Below are 16,431 nucleotides of genomic sequence, written 5' to 3'. Positions count from 1 at the left end.
ACTGAACGCACGCAAGGCCCGTACAGATTTATGTGTGTGTGCTCCTCTTTATCCTTGTTCCTCCCTATACATATCACGCAATTTTTAATAGACATGTGTAATTTTATCGCGTTTAAAAATAAAAATTATGAAGTTAAGAAAACCCCACCCACTCACTTTATAATGCATTGCAATTATCCATTTTATTCACCCCTTAATTTGGTTTTCCAGAAGAGTCTTCTGCTGGCCGCCTGCCAGGCGTCATGAAAAATAATAAATATGATAATACATTTCCATCTCGTTTTTTTTTCTCCTATTTTTTTGCAGAGTGGCGCCGCCGCAGCGTCGGGCTGCCCCGTCACTCTCTCGTCGCCAAAGCCGGCCCGGCCCGGCTCACCCGGCAAAGGGGCCCAACAACGACACTCCAAAACGGGAGGAAATGCTCGCTCGGCGGGACCGACTGTCCGTCCGTCGCCCGTCCAGCCGTCCGTCCGGCCGGCCGTACACCCAGCCCATAGCGCACCGTGAGGCGGCGCCCAGCCACGTCACGCTTATAGAGCTCTCGTTAGAAGTAAGGGCGTCACAGCCGGCTTGGCAAGCTCGCGAGAGGGCCACCCGCCCCGCTCCGCCTTCGCCCCGCCTCGCCGCCGTGAGTCAGAGGTGATGAGTGCCTCCGCCAGGGAGGAGCCCAGATATGACGACTGCTGACGAGACGCCAACGATAAACCTGCTGCTCGCGACCAACGCTACTGTCACACCGAAATGTACGGGCAGCTGTCACTTGCGAAATTTGGCAGAGGGAAAGTGTGAGCAGGTATTAAAGGAATCGTCGGGAATCGTCCAGAAAGTAGGTCCGTTTTTCCCAGATTCACATTCGGCAAAGCGAATGAGCTGGGCGCCTGCAAGACTCGGGGTAGGCCACACCGCAGTACACGTGCGCACCGCAGGCGAGGTGTTGCCTACCTGCCAGGCGCTACGGGAGCTTGGAGAGCCTGAACTTGGCAGGTTCGTAACCGTAACGGCGTAACTTTCTGGACGATCCCCGAGCCCGAGTCTCTGAGACGGCTTTATATACACATTTGGCTCAATCTCGGCACGCGCGCGGGGCCGAGCAACAATGTTTCGAATCGTTTTCGGAGTGGTTGAGATGTAAGCACGGCGGCGGCGGTAGCGGTGAGGAGCAAGGCGGGCTGGCTCCTCCTCGGCACCGCGGTCACGCTTCGGCAACGACAAGAGGCGGGGGAGAGGTGGAGAGAGGGGTAAGGGAGGGGGCGGAACCGGCATGGAGAGGCGCTCCTGACTGCAGCGGCGAGCGGGAACGTATCTCAACATTCAAGTGTGAGCGCGGTTTGAGACAGAGTTGTAGAATCCTAAAACACGCACTTTCCAGCCTCCCACTTTGAAAACAGTATATAATGGCTGAAATCTAAAAGGGCGCACTGCGAGTCCAGATTTCTTCAATTGCGTTGAGAGCAGAGCGGGAAACAGACAGGGCGGTAATTGATCGCTTGCATATATCAGTCGCGGCTGATGACAGAGGTGCACCGGCCCGCCCCACCCATGCAACGATGGGGCGGGGCGGGGCGGGGCGGGGCGTGGTGGTCGCCCACGTGGGCGTACCGGTGTGTGGTGCCCGGCAGACCGGCCAGCCGCCAGTGCCTACGCCACCACCACCAGCGGCGCGCCGAGGCAGAGCCGGCAGAGCGTTGGATCTCGCTGCTGCATTAGAAATAAGCGACATATATACACATTTCCGCCCGCGACCCGCGAGTCCACATCGTCTGCCTCGCGCCACGCCCCGCCACGCCCCGCCAATCCCCAGTTGTGGGGATTCCAGTGCCCTTCCCTCCCATAGAATGGAGACAAACGATAGTAAAAGAAGGGGGGGGGGGCTAAAAGCAAAACTTTATCACTGGTGATATAAAAAGGAACCAAAATTTTACAGATGCGTTAAGTTTTGATGAGGGCATCTATCAGGCGGGGTCCTGGTCCGCGTTGTCACAAGTAGCGCAGAGGCAAGAGAAGTGATGCAAGTTCCAAGGAGGCGGGACGGGACACAGGTGTGGCGGGGCGAGGCGGGGCGGGGCGGGGCGGGGAGGGACCCAGGCGGGGCGGAGCCAGGCCCTAGACCGGAGGCGGCTAGAGAGCACTGGATCAGAATGACCAGGCGGTGATTAATTACGGCCGAAAAAACGATAAAACGCAAAAGTGGCCCAGCTATGTCCACCTCCCCGCCCCGCCCCGCCACGCCCGTGAAGCGCTAAACACTCACCGTTCCTCCGCGAGCCGGTTGTCGCGCGCCGTCTCTTGCTGGTAGCGCATCTTCTGCCGCTGGTACTCCTGCAGCAGGTTGTTGCCGCTGTCGTAGCTCGTCTCGGACGCGGCCCCGGGGCTGACGGAGCGCGCCGGGTGGGGCGCGCCGGGGTGGGCGCCAGGGTGGGCGCCAGGGTGGGGGCCGTGGTGTGCCGCGGGGTGCGCGGCGACCGGCGGCGGCACGGCGGGCGCCGGCATCGCCACGGGCTTGTCCGTCAGCGAGTCCCTCCGCGACGACCGCGAGTTGGCGGGCGACTCGCGGCCGCGGTGCTCGGGCGTCGAGGTCGCCGACGAGTTGACGGTGGAGGGCTGCTTGGCGGCGGCCGGGCCGTCCTTGCGCGCCGCGGCAGCGTCCTTGTTGGGCGTGGACGTGGCGTTGGCGTGGTGCATCTCCTGGATGGCGGGCAGCTGCGCCGGGTACAGGTCGCCGTAGCTGCTGCTCAGGAACACGTCCGCATCCGTCTCGAACAGCCGGTCCACCGAGGTGTTCATGAGCTTGTTGTTCTTGTGGCCCGTCAGGTGGAACGAGGCGAACGACGACCTGCTCATCGCGTCGCGCGCGCCCAAGGCGCCGCCCAGGCCGATGTCGCCCGTGGAGAGGGTCATGAGCGCGGAGCTGACGCGGCTGAGGCCCAGGCCGGCGGGCAGCAGCGAGCGCGTCATCATGTCGGCGGCGGACCGCGGCCGGCTCAGCGGCATGGCCGAGTGCGGGAACATCTTGGGCTTGATGGGCGTGACCAGCATGTGCTCCGTCCACGACGTCTCGAGCGACGGCCGCTCCAGCCGCTCCACGTCCACGTTGAGCGTGCGCTGCTCGAAGGGGACGGCGAACGTGTCCGGGGGGATGCTCTGCAGCCACGACAGCAGGCTGAGGTCCGAGTCGCTAAACCCGGCCGAGCCGTCCAGCAGCCGGCCGAAGTTCATCTCCTGGAATAAAAGTGGGAACAAAATTGGTAGAACAAAATTGATAGACACACTGTACGAAAAGTATTTTTTTTTTTTTTTAAGAAAAGGTCTCTACAACGTAAAAACCAACAAAAGATTTAATACTTTCCAAATAAGCTGTAATTTTTCATGAGAGTTTTCAGTACAATATCAAAGCAATTGTTGGATATGATTTGGGACTGACCTGAGACCTCTCCTCCGGGGAGCCAGTGGCCTTGCCCTGGCAGTAGGCGACGCACGACTCGTAGAGCACGCCCTTGATGAGCAGCTGCACGAGCCGGTCGTGGCGCGCGCACTTGCTCGGCGAGTTCACATCGGGCGGCTTCTTCTCGCCGGGGAGAAATTTTTCTACTAGAGGGAAGACTTCCTGAAAGAAAAAATGAGAAAAAATTGTAAGGCGTAAAAGAAAATAATTAAAAAGGGCAAAGTAACCGGGCGAGCGCTAGCGCGTGGCCGGAGGAAGTCAGAGATAAAACAAATGCAACAGTAGGGGGCGCACCTGGAAGCACTGCACGCGCGCGTTGCTGGGGTTCCAGTCGCGGTAAGCCAGGTGGTCCGTGAGCCGGGGCAGCGTCAGCAGCAGGCACAGCTGGGAGTACTCCTCCTTGCTGGGGGCGTACTTCTCCAGCTCCTTCATCACCTTGACCACCTCGTCGACGGCAGAGTCCATGCCGCAGGCCGCCCCCATGGCGCCGTGCAGCCCGGCCTCGTTCTTGATGCACAGCAGCTCCACGTACTTGTGTCGCAGCACGGCGTACTGCAGGCAGAGGTGGATGCATTTTGTAAGTGCAAATTCGATCACTTCGCGTACACTTTTCTTCAATCGAGGGGTACTTCACACTTCACTTTAAATTCAGGCGTGCACCGATTTTTCTGTTGTTTTTTTTCCTTGACATCTTTTGTTATTTTTTATTTAAGTTGACTTTTCCCCGATTTTTTTTTTGATTTTTTTTTATATTGTACACTTTTTTTGGAGTGAAGTACCCCTTGGCTTGACCTTTGATTGCAATTCACACTATCTTTGATGAGAACTGTCGGCGAAACTTTCAACTGACTGTAATCAACGAGCAAACGCACCTTGAACCTTCGCATGTCGAAGGAGGGGAGGGCCTCCAGGGGCTGGATGAACTCGAGGACATCGTCCCACTGGCCGTCGAGCACGAGCTGCCGCAGGAACACCACGTCGTCCGAGTACTCGCCATTGATGACGCCCGTCTCACGCTCCACGCTCAGCTGGGAGATGTGCAGCGACCGGTTCTGCAGGAACTCGAGCGTGAGACGCACCACGTCCTCCTCGCGGAGCGTGAGGTGCGCCGCCGGCATCACGTACCGCACCACCAGCCTGCGGACAACACAACACACACGTTCACGCTCAGTACACTGTCCTCAGGGAGGTCGTCACAGGCAGGGTGACTATACCAAAAAGCGTTCAACGCCTAATTTGTAGGGGAAACAGGTTTTGATTTACAAAAGTACAATTTTACTTCTGACAAATATTAATGTTTTTTTTTGTTTTTTTCAATGAGATAAAAAAATCACATCACTGTCAAGGCCTATGGTGTTAGTAAAAAGCGTGCGTCAGCTCGACCCTTGGAAAGTATACCCCATCCACTTTACTCCCGCCCCTCCCCTCCGCGTCCACCGCGCAGTCCAGGCACGAGCCGGGCCAGCTGGGCAGATGCGGCCAACTGCAATTGCAATCCGTCCGTCGATCAGCTCGAGTGAGACAGCGCGCCGCTACCGCAGGCTACCGCAGGCCGCAGCTGGGGCAGCGGCGGCAGCTGCAGGTGTCCCCCTCGCGGGCCGACGCAAAACAAAGCTGCCGTCGTCGAGTCGGACAAATTGTTGGAGGATGGTCGTCAGCGGCGGCGGCGGCCGGGACAAACCACATGATTGTGTGCGGGGGACGGGGGACGAGCCGACCTGCAGGACCCTCCAGTCCGTCCAGCAGGTAGGTCCCTCCAGGTCACTCTTCGTTAGGCCCCTCTAGGTTGGGTCCATCTGGGTCACTCTTTGTTAAGTCCCTCTAGGTTAGGTCCCTCTGGGTCACACTCTTTGTCAAGGCCCTCTAGGTTAGGTCCTTCTAGGTTTCGACCTTCTTCTAGGTAAGGACCCTCCAGGTTAGGTCGCTTCATGTAGCCCCCCACCACCCCTCCGGTAGGTCCCTGCAGGCAGGTCCCTCCAATGTCCCGCCAAACCAGCAGATAACGACGGGGCGGCTGGCTGGGCTGGGCTAGGCCGCTATAGGCCCGACGGGCCCGACGGTCAAGGTGTTCGATTCGACTCGCGGTGTGGTCCGGCCAACTGCAATTAGCTGGCCAGGGGCGTGACAAGCGGATAATGAGGGGTCAGGGAGGGGGGGGGGGGGATCAGAGCCGGTCTACAACAAGAGCCCCCGCCGCCACCGGGACACACACCGCGGGGATCATCGGCGGGATCAACGCGGGGATCCTACAAAACAGTCGTAGGGGCGGAGAAACCAACGAAAGTTTCCGCGGTGTTGCTGAGGGGCCGACACGCGTATTGCTGGGATATCGTCATTATCAGGCTGATGCAAGGGAGGTGTGGCGGGGCGGGGCGGGGCGTTCAGGAGCGCACTTTAGCGATGCATTTCCTGGGTACGTGCGCGCGTCGTTCCACTCGCTGCCTCCAGCACGAGCGCGACGCCCCGGCGCCACCACCCCGCCCCGAGCACGCGCTCGTCCGCACGCCGGCCGGCTAGGCAAGACAACAAAACAAGCAACTTCTGCGGCTGTAGGAAATGAGAAAAATTCCAAAAACTTCACGATTAGCAAGTTTACTTCCAAAGTCTTTGAATAATGACCCCAACATTTAAAATTCAAACTTCAAAAAATTTCTCAGTGAAAACAAATAGTATTGTGCTAATGTTTTGTATAAAATTTTGCAATAGATTCTACTTCTACAAGCTCTTCTCTTGGCAAGTTCCATGAGGTTGAACCATATTCTCTCCAGTATTGAGAGAGAAGTGACGGAGGGACAGGTGCTCGGCTGCTGATTCGGATCAAATACACAATCGCTGCCGATTCCCTCACCTCCCGCGCGGGCCTGCTGCCGATGTAACGAGACGTCTTGCGCCCGCTCCCGCCAGGCATTTCGAGCTAATTAACAGAGGAATCGCCGATGCTAATCTGCGCCGCCAGCCGTGGCAGACGGAGTAACGGCGGAAACCAAACACTGCAGGAGTTGACCGGCCAGCCATTATTATTACACTCAGCCAGCGGCGTAGCCGGCCACCCCTCGGCCGGCTACGGGTGTCAACTCTAGAAACCATCACAGTCAACTCACAACAAAAGTATAAAAGTTATCAAAACTTCATACAGCAACTTTGTGTTTTGTACACCAATAAGTTACAATAAGTCCCTTTTCTTATCATTTTCTCAAATTTTTCTCCCACTTATCAAATTAGTGTGTTTTAATGGAATACAACCTTAAGGACTATAATCGGTTGCCGGCTTGCTCGCTCTCTTACTCTCTTACTCTCTCTCTCTCTCTCTCTCTCTCTCTCTCTCTCTCTCTCTCTCTCTCTCTCTCCCTCTCTCATTTCAACTCAAAACTTTAAAGGAGTGTGTTAAAAAACAAGCACGAAACTTCGCTAAATTGTGACCTTTAATTGGGTACCGTAAAATTTACAACAGAATAAAACTGACATACACATTAATCTAAAACCGAGAGCGGAAAAAGAAAAAGAAAATTATACGATTATATTTATAATACAGAATTATGTTATTACAGCACTATTATGCTTTATTTATACCATTATTACACGTTATTACGCTTGGTACGAATTACGAGTTATCACGCATATAGTAAAGGTCTAGGAGTACGAGTTAGTGCGTAATTGATTTCCGCCTCGTGTGAAACAGACTAACAGAACATGTACCACACTATTTACATTATTGGGTATTCTGCCCTTTAGTACAAAAAAATAAGGTAAAATCGAAAAAGTAGGATAGTTTTCTAGGTAAATATTTTTTCTCCTCACTGTAAACACGGGACGGACACGGAAAGACTATGTGCTGTGGCATTGCCAACATTATCGGCAATAACTTTGTTTTTGAATGCCGAAATAGGTTAACCTAAATGCCGATAGCACTTTCATTTTCACCGCCAATTAAATAAAGCAGAGTCTAGTTCGACGCCTCCATGTGAGCTCGCAGATGTGTCAACAGAAGACAGGCTACTGGAAACTGCATGTGACAGACGGAGCACTTGTAAGGCTTCTCTTCTGGGTGGGTTTCCATGTGTCTCCGTAGATCTGATTCAGAAAACTTCTTCTGGCACACGGTGCACCCAAAAAGTGCCCCTTCCGCGTGTCTTCGCAGATGTTTCCACATAGAACAAGACACAGAAAACGCCCTGTGGCACACAGGACACTGATATGGCTTTACTCCAGTGTGGGTCCGTAGATGAATCCGTAGACTTTCTGGAGCAGCGAATTTCTTGTGACACAAAGTGCACCCGTACGTTTTCTCGCCCGTGTGCAGTCGCACATGACCCCTCAGATTTGAAGGATGATTAAACCTCTTGTGGCACACAGGGCACTGGTATGGCCTCTCTCCAGTATGAAGTCGCTGGTGATTCTTCATACTGTGAAGGAAAGTGAACTCCTTGTGGCACACGGAGCACTTGAAGGGCTTCTCCCCGCCGGTGTGAAGTCGCGAATGTCCCTGCAGATGAACCTTCTGAGTGAACTTCTTGTGACAAACGGTGCACTCGAATGGTTTCTCTCCAGTGTGGGTTCGCATGTGTAGCCGCAGAGTATTAGGTGTAGAAAACGCTTTTTGACACACGGTGCACTCGTGTGGTTTCTCTCCGGTGTGGGTTATGTGATGCCTCAGTAGGTGGGCATGTTGTCTGAAGTTCTTGTTGCACATCGTGCATTCATATGGTTTCTCACCTGTATGGGTTCGCAGATGGGCCTGTAAACTGCAGGATACAGAGAACTTTTTGTGGCATATGCTGCACTCATACGGCTTTTCTCCAGTGTGAGTTCGCATATGTAACCGCAGACTGCTGAATACAGAGAACTTCTCGTGACACACGTCGCACTCGTGTGGTTTCTCTCGGGTGTGCGTTCGAAGATGTAATCGAAGGTGCTCACTGCGAGAGAACTCCTTCTGGCATAAGGAGCACTCAAACGGCTTCTCTCCAGAGTGCATTCGCTGGTGTTTCTTCAAAGAGGAGGATACAGAGAATTTCTTGCCGCACTCGTCGCACTCGTATGGTTTCTCTCGAGTATGTGTTCTCATATGCAAAGACAGGCTCTGACGTGTGGAGAACCTTTTTGAGCACACTGAGCACTCGAATAACTTCTCTCCGGTGTGAATGCGTAAATGTTTCTGCAGGTTTCCGTTTTGAGCGAACGTCTTGTGACAAACTGTGCACCCGAATGGTTTCTCTCCAGTGTGGGTTCGCATATGAAGCCGCAGAACATTAGGTGAAGAAAACGCCTTTCCACAAACTGTGCACTCGTATGGTGTTTCCCCTGTGTGTGTTTTCATATGTTCCTTCAGGCAGGTAGACCAGGTGAATCTCTTTAAGCACACGGTGCACTCGTAAGGCTTCTCTCCGGAGTGAATGCGTAAATGTTTCTGCAGGTTTCCGTTTTGAGCGAACGTCTTGTGACAAACTGAGCACTCGAATGGTTTCTTTCCAGTGTGGGTCCGCATATGGCGCGTCAAATCACCAGATAAATAAAACGCTTTTCGACACACGGTGCACTCGTATGGTCTCTCTCCTGTGTGTGTCCTCATATGTAAAGTCAGTTCCTGAGATGTCCAGAACCTCTTCAAGCACACGGTGCACTCGTAAGGCTTCTCTCCGGAGTGAATTCGCAAATGTCCCTGCAGGTCTGCCTTCCGAGAGAACTTCTTGTGACAAACTGAGCACTCGTTTGGTTTCTGTCCGGTGTGGGTTCGCATATGTAGCGTCAGAGCACCCGATACAGAAAACGATTTTCGACACACGGTGCACTCGTATGGCCTCTCTCCTGTGTGTGTCCTCATATGTGCAGTCAGTTCCTGAGATGTGTAGAACCTCTTCAAGCACACGGTACACTCGTAGGGCTTCTCTCCAGAACGCGTTCGCTGACGATTGAACTTCTTCTGACACGGGGTGCACTTCAACTCTTTCTCTTCTGATTGGGTTCGCAGACCCCTCCGTGGTCCGCTGGGGCGGGAGTACTTCTTGTGGCACACTGCGCACTCTAATGGCATCTCTGCTACGTCCGGCTGCATGGTGTTTTTGAGGCACGCTTGCAGAGACACGTTGTGCTGGGCGGATCAGCGATGATGTCGAAATCTGTCCGCTGAAAACAAATAGAGAAATAGTTGATAAAACTTTCGTCCGAGGGGGAAGTAACTCCGGGCCTGCCCAGCGATGGGTGGGCGACTTGAATTCTTCGTGTACACAGGAGTACGGAACGGAGTACAGTCGGAGAACACTGAGTATTGCCGGTCGGAGCGCGCAGAGTACACCTGGAGTACACCCGGAGTACACCCGGAGTACACCCGGAGTACACCCGGAGTACACCCGGAGGACAGTCGGAGTACGCGGAGAGCTTGCGACAAAAACAGCCGGAGTACAATCGGAGAACACCTGGAGTACATTTTGGCCTGTACACAGGAGCCGCCTAGTCGTCCACCCCTCGCTGCCCAGTAATCACCAGGATAAAAATTAATCAAAATCAACAAAATCGCTTAAACTAAGCGGGGAACTAGTGGAACTGGTACAAATAAGTCGAAATGCGCGTTTTCTACCACTAAAAAAACCTAAGGAATGAATGGCGGATCGCTGGGAATCAAGTATTTCGGGAATCATGTGTATACATCAAAAGGGAGTCATTACCCCCTCGCTTTCGTCTAATTCTTACTGCTGGTCCTACAGAGGGTTGGGGGGAAGTATACGCTGTGCGAAAAGCAGCACGCGTTCAACAAACACCATACGCAATCGTCGCCGTGGTCAGCTTAGGGAACTCGGGCTGGCGCGCGTAATTCTGACAGCAGGCAGGGGTTTCAAAGTCAATTTACAAGTATATGAAAATTATTAACACTTTATGCAGCAACATCGCGCTTTGTGCCGCTTTGTACACCAAGGTTCATAAAACATTTTCTAATGCCCGAATATTCACTCTCAACCACTACTAGAAATTCCCAGAGGACTTCTGTTCTTAGCTTTCATGTCGTAAAGTAGATGGTTAAGATGGCGAGTTATTAGTCGTCTATGTGCTATGTGTTTCGAAGTTTAACTCGAAATGTGAAATGAAATCTACGGAATCTTTTGGGAAATCCCAAAGAACATTGGCATTATTTTTAACGAGTGTTTCTATGTAAAATCCTGTTTCTATGTGAAATCCCACATTTTTTTCAAACAGTGGACTTTCTTATTTACTGCAGTATCTGCAGTTTAACTCATTAGTTGTATCGATATGCAGTACCGCAATCTCCCTCTCACTCGCTCTCGCTCTCTCTCTCTCTAATTTCAACTCAAAACTTTAGTGGTGGCTAACAAAATCAAGAAGGAAAATTCGCCTTATTGGGCCATTTCGTTGGATACTTTAAAATGCACAACATAATAAAACTTGGGAAAATTTAATCTGAAAGTTTTTATTGAACAATTAACATACAAGTTAAAATGATGTAACTTCCACCCTTTAATGCGCGAAAGCAATAATTAAACAAGATACACTGTACATGATTTTTTTCTACTTAATGTAAGCACGGTTTCCCATCCAGAAAGTCTTCCTACTAAGTCATTGCTAACAAAAAGCTAAGCAAAAAGTTTTGAGAGCCCAGAAAAGGACGATTTGGATTTTCACCGCGAACGAAGTAGAGTCTACGCCCCTAAGTGAGCTCGTAGATGAATCAACAGAAGACAGGCTACAGGAAACACCATGTGACAGACGGAGCACTTGTAAGGTCTCTCTTTCGTATGGGTTTGCATGTGTTTCTGCAGGAGCTGTGATTGAGAGAAATTCTTCTGACACAAGGTGCACCCAAATAATGTCCCCTCCGCGTGTTTTCGCAGATGTGACACCATAGGGCTGGATTGAGCAAACGCCCTGTAGCACACAGGACACTGATACGGCTTTACTCCAGTGTGGGTCCGAAGATGAATCCGTAGACTTTCTGGAGCAGCGAATTTCTTCTGGCACAAGGTGCACCCGTATGTTTTCTCACCCGTGTGCAGTCGCAAATGGTCCCTCAGATTTGAAAACCTCTTGTGGCACACAGGGCACTGGTATCGCCTCTCTCCAGTATGAAGTCGCTGGTGATTCCTCATACTGTAAATACAAGAAAACTCCTTGTGACACACGAAGCACTTGAAGGGCTTCTCCCCGGTGTGAATTCGCGAATGTCCCTGCAGGTGAACCTTCTGAGTGAACTTCTTGTGACAAACTGTGCACTCGAAGGGTTTCTCTCCCGTATGGGTACGTATATGTAGCCGCAGAACACCAGGTGTAGAAAACGCTTTACGACACACGGTGCACTCGTATGGTTTCTCCCCGGTGTGGGTTAGCTGATGTCTTCGCAGATGGGCCACTTGTCTGAAGTTCATGTTGCAAACGGTACATTGAAATGGTTTCTCTCCTGAATGGGTCCGCAGATGGTCCTGTAAACTGTATGATACAGAGAACTTCTTGTGGCATATGCTGCACTCGTACGGCTTTTCTCCACTGTGAGTTCGCATATGTGACCGCAGACTGCTGGATACAGCGAACTTCTCGTGGCACACATCGCACTCGTATGGTTTCTCTCCTGTGTGCGTTCGAAGATGTTGTCTAAGCTTTCCACTTTCCGCGAACTTCTTCTGGCATATGGTGCACTCGAACGGCTTCTCACCGGTGTGTGTTCGGAGATGCATTCGAAGCTTTCCACTTTCCGAGAATTTCTTCTGGCATATCGAGCACTCAAACGGCCTCTCCCCAGAGTGCAGTCGTTGATGAATCTTCAAATTACCGGATGTAGTAAATTTTTTGTCGCATTCGTCGCACTTGTACGGTTTCTCTCCGGTGTGCGTTCTCATATGAGAAGTCAGGCTCTGAGAGGTGGACAACCTCTTCAAGCACACGGTGCATTCATGAGGCTTCTCTCCAGTACGCATTCGCTGACGCTTAAACTTCTTCTGACACGGAGTGCACTCGAACTTTTTCTCATCTGTGTGAGTTCGCAGATGTCTCCGTATAGAGTACTTCTTGTGGCATACTGTGCACTCTAATGGCATCTCTGCTTCGTCCGGCTGCATGGTGTGTGAGAGGAACGCTTGTTGCGACGCGTTGTGCTCGACGGATCTACGATGACGACGAAATCTGTCGGCTGAAAACAAATAGAGAAATAGTTGATAAAACTCTCGTCTGACTCCTGACTACTGGCCCAACAGAGAGGTCGGGAAGTATTTCCGATGTGCGAGAAGCAGCACAATGCACGCCCGAATTGAGTACCACAAAAATCACATGTCAGTCTCAGTCAGTCAGTCAGTCAGTCAGTCAGTCTCTCTCTCTCTCTCCCCATTATTGCACCGCCCCGCGGCTGCTCGCGGAACAATGCGCGGCGTCGCGTTATCAAATGTTATCAGTAGGCTGCTACACCACCGCCGACCCGCCTGTTGCGAATAATCACCAGAACCGAACCAGAACCAGAACCGGGCGCCGGCCACACCGACACACCTTCCTCATTCCTATCATCCTTTCTCCTCTCCTTCCCTATCCTCCTCCTCCTCTCTTTCTCTCATTCTTTCCTCTCGATGCCGTCTTTATCTCCCACATCTCTCCGTTTTCCGTCCCGATCCTGACCCTCCTGCCCGTCTCCATGCACTGCACCACTCGACCGCGCGAGAATGAATGGAAATGTATGGAGGCAGGTTGACGGGCGGGCTTTGCTTTCTCTCCGGACTGACCATCCCCCCCTTCCACGCTTTGGGCCCAAGCTTTTCCAAAAGATGTAAACACTACTACGAAGGAGCATCCCCCCCCCCCCCCCCCCCCCCACAAACACACACACACACATAGGCAGAGGTGCGCAACAATTATAAGCTGTCCAGCTGTCTAGTCCTCGTTTTTTTTCTTATCCTTCCTTTTCTTTCCCCTTCAGCGTTTCCCCCAGCAGGCTTCTGCCTTGCGCGGCGCACTCAGTTTCCTCCGCTCGGTGTGACAGCCGCCACCACGCCCGGTAGTGCGGCAGTTAGTTCAGGTCTGCGGGGCCGCGGTGCATCGCGCGCTGCAGCGGGCCTTGAGCCGCGGTGCGGTAACAGCGCCACCCGACCACCCGACCCGCACAACGTTCAGTTACTGCTTGCCCTCCCAGCAAGTTGGGGGGCCGAGGGTAGTAGATAACAGCTAAACAGATTTATACAAGAAAAGGGATTAGCTGTCAACATTACGGCTGCGAGGTATTAACAAAAATAGATTCATAGATTTTTCATCACAAAAGTCACTACAGGATTGAGTGTGGGGGTCCAAAACTGCGGGAATCGATCAGAAGGGGTCATTGAGAGTTAGCAAAACACGAATTTCCTAACTGCTGGAAAATCGTGCAGCTAAACAGCTAGGACAGAGGGACAATTAGCATCCAAGGTAACGCTGCGTCGCTCGGCGAATGGGAAGACAAAGTGTAACTTGCAATGTAACCATTTCAAATTTTAACTTTACGACACACATCATGATTTTTTCTTCTGGAACCCTTACAAGTATTTCTCACAGTAAATGACTGCCATCAGAACGAAACTCTGTCCCTGCACAAACAGCACCACCAAACCAACCCATCGCCATCGAAAACGGGAATATGAAACGTTTCTCACTCCGTCGCGAAAAAAGGCGAGGAAAAGGGCATCATGGGTTTTGGCACCGACAGGGACGACTGCAAAGCTCTCTGCTCGGCAAGCGCGCGGCGGCGGGCCGTTCCGACTCACTTGTCGGGGCGGCTGCGGACGCTGAGCCTGCGTCGCCTGCTCCAGGTCATGGCGTGGCGGCGCCAGGAGGCGGTGCACTTTGCGCTTCAATGAGGGAGGCGACGACTGCGCGCCGCCGAGGGAGACGGTGGCGGCGCGCCGGGCCACCCGGAGGAAAGCGGGGAGCGGAGGTGCCCCCCCCCCTCCTCTTTCCACACCGACGAACCCATAGCGTCAACAGAAGAAGCAATAAAGCGCGAGCCAGCGTCGCGGGGGACCGGCGTCGTGGCTGGAGATTTAAAAGCCGCGGGACTTTTTCCGGTAAAAATTCAATATTCCTTCGAGAAAAAAAAAATTGACAAAACTGGAATGTTTCTGGGAAAATTGAAACTTTGTAGAAAATACTTGAAAATTTATGTCCCAAAAACAACTTTTTCAGAAAATTAAAACAGCTAGTGGCAGCCTCCGCTTGAACGGCACCTGACTCCGGCCGCCCGGCTTCGGTCGGGCCCCGGAGGATGGCCCCCGCCGTGCACCTGGACACTGACCCGGCTGGAGCGGCGAAAGTTCCGGTTAGGGACTGTCCAGAATCAAATTTCAACTCAAAAAATTCAGTGGTTGGTAGCAAAGAGAAGTAGGCAAATGTGCTAAGCTATGACATTTAATTGGGCACTGTAAAATTAATTAACAAACTAAAACTAAAATGGAAAAGTAAATCCGAAACAATTTTTAACAAACGATCAACATATACTGTACAATTTACAATGAGGTAAATTCCGCTATTTAATGCGGGAAAGGGGTAATCGAACAAGGGGGATGCAGGATTATCCGTAGATATTTATTTTACCTTCAGTGTAAACTGGTTGGCGTCTACCAAAATATTGGCGTCCTCAAATGAATGCCATATATTAGCGTTAAATTACTGGAAACATAGGCCAGGGACACAGGAAGTCTGCGTACTATAGAGTTGCAAATATTTTCGGCAAAAACTTTTTGAGCGTCGAGAAAAGGAGAATGTACATTTTAGCAGCCAGTTGAACGCGAGGAGAGTCTACGCCTATATGTGAGCTCGCAGATGTGTCAACAGAAGACAGGCTACTGGAAACTCCATGTGACAGACGGAGCATTTGTAGGGCTTCTCTTCTGGGTGGCTTTCCATGTGTCTCCGTAGATCTGATTCAGAAAACTTCTTCTGGCACACGGTGCACCCAAAAAGTGCCCCTTCCGCGTGTTTCCGCAGATGTGACACCATAGGACTGGATTGAGCAAACGCCCTGTAGCACACAGGACACTGATAGGGCTTTACTCCAGTGTGGGTCCGTAGATGAAGCCGTAGAGTTTCTGGAGCAGCGAATTTCTTGTGGCACAAGGTGCACCCGTACGTTTTCTCGCCCGTGTGCAGGCGCACATGGTCCCTCAGACTCCCAGAATACTTAAACCCCTTGTGGCACACAAGGCACTGGTATGGCCTCTCTCCAGTATGAAGTCGCTGGTGTGTCCTCATATTGTAAATACAAGAAAACTCCTTGTGATCCCGACGCAAAAAGATTTGTTTGCTTTTGGTATGCTTTCGGTACGCTATCGGTTCGCGGAGGGTCGCGCTCGGTGCGCCGATGGGTCGCCGAGGTTCGTCATGCTCCTGGGCGACGTATCGCCAAGATTCGCCGGAGGTTCGCGCCGGAGCGACCTTTGTCCGTCATCGAGTCGCTCCATGCGCAGACAGAGCGATCTGAGTATGTTTTCAAGTCGCTCCGAGACTAACAGAGCGACCCCACTACGCTTTCGGTTCACCTGGAGAGCCCCGGGTAGTCGGGGTATTTTCCCTCTCAGGAAACCCCGGCCGTTGGCTAGCGCTAATCCCTAGACCGGCGCACTTGAGAGAAGAGGACAACGATGGGAGGGCCCCGACGGCTCCTCTGCACTGCACACTGCACACTTTGGCAGCTGGACACAGCGACCACGTCAGTCTACATACAAGTTGAAGTGGCAGAGAGGACGCACTCGTAGAGAGCGAGGACGCATACCACCTCCGTACAACTATGCACGTACGTAATGTACGCACAATTTTAAGCGATATTATGCATAATTACGTGCAATATTGTACATAGTTACGTACAATTTTTTACGTAGGTTATGTATGTTGACAGTTGTACGCAGCTACGCACAAAACAGTACATTGTCAGTCAGTGCCCGCCGCAAAATAATTTGTTCACTTTATGTGTGCGTTCTGCTTGCGTCGCGAATAGGGGGACTTCAGTACGCTTTCAGGTCGCTCGCGGTTCGTCGGTA

At 52.2% G+C, this 16,431-nt stretch overlaps 3 protein-coding genes across 5 annotated transcripts in view; all 3 read right to left on the bottom strand.

The window, feature by feature from the left end:
- The window catches only part of LOC113216725 (WD repeat-containing protein 47), a 90,912-nt gene that overhangs the window by 45,888 nt on the left and 28,593 nt on the right, over nt 1–16,431 (bottom strand). The window contains exons 2-5 of the mRNA XM_052267779.1: nt 4,315–4,579; nt 3,737–3,994; nt 3,422–3,604; nt 2,252–3,219 (exon numbers count right to left, since the gene is read on the bottom strand). Coding sequence (XP_052123739.1) covers nt 2,252–3,219; nt 3,422–3,604; nt 3,737–3,994; nt 4,315–4,560 — 1,655 coding nt within the window. The 5' untranslated portion in view covers nt 4,561–4,579. The remainder of the gene's footprint in view (nt 1–2,251; nt 3,220–3,421; nt 3,605–3,736; nt 3,995–4,314; nt 4,580–16,431) is intronic.
- LOC113216726 (zinc finger protein 271-like) overlaps nt 4,588–16,431 on the bottom strand; it is a 40,628-nt gene continuing 28,784 nt past the window's right edge. The window contains exons 2-3 of one of the 3 annotated variants that reach the window (XM_052267781.1): nt 9,295–9,565; nt 4,588–9,042 (exon numbers count right to left, since the gene is read on the bottom strand). In XM_052267781.1, coding sequence (XP_052123741.1) covers nt 7,386–9,042; nt 9,295–9,494 — 1,857 coding nt within the window. In that variant the 5' untranslated portion in view covers nt 9,495–9,565 and the 3' untranslated portion in view covers nt 4,588–7,385. Of the gene's footprint in view, nt 9,566–9,608; nt 12,573–16,431 lie in introns of those variants that run through there. The other 2 variants (XM_026436529.2, XM_052267782.1) reach the window with 2 other exon arrangements.
- Nucleotides 14,631–16,138, bottom strand: LOC127749495 (protein krueppel-like). Its single transcript, XM_052267784.1, has one exon. The coding sequence runs from the start codon at nt 15,644–15,646 to the stop codon at nt 15,200–15,202; it is 447 nt and encodes a 148-aa protein (XP_052123744.1). The 5' UTR covers nt 15,647–16,138; the 3' UTR covers nt 14,631–15,199.

This window comes from Frankliniella occidentalis, unplaced genomic scaffold (genome assembly GCF_000697945.3).
Source record: "Frankliniella occidentalis isolate FOCC.00 unplaced genomic scaffold, Focc_3.1 Scaffold59, whole genome shotgun sequence".
Classification (NCBI taxonomy): domain Eukaryota; kingdom Metazoa; phylum Arthropoda; class Insecta; order Thysanoptera; family Thripidae; genus Frankliniella; species Frankliniella occidentalis.
Note: the sequence above shows the minus strand (reverse complement) of the source record. Positions and strands in the feature narration are given on the sequence as shown.

Coding starts and splice junctions, on each gene's coding strand:
- LOC127749495 (XM_052267784.1), bottom strand. CDS start 15,646: ATGAGGACACACCAGCGACTTCATACTGGAGAGAGGCCATACCAGTGC.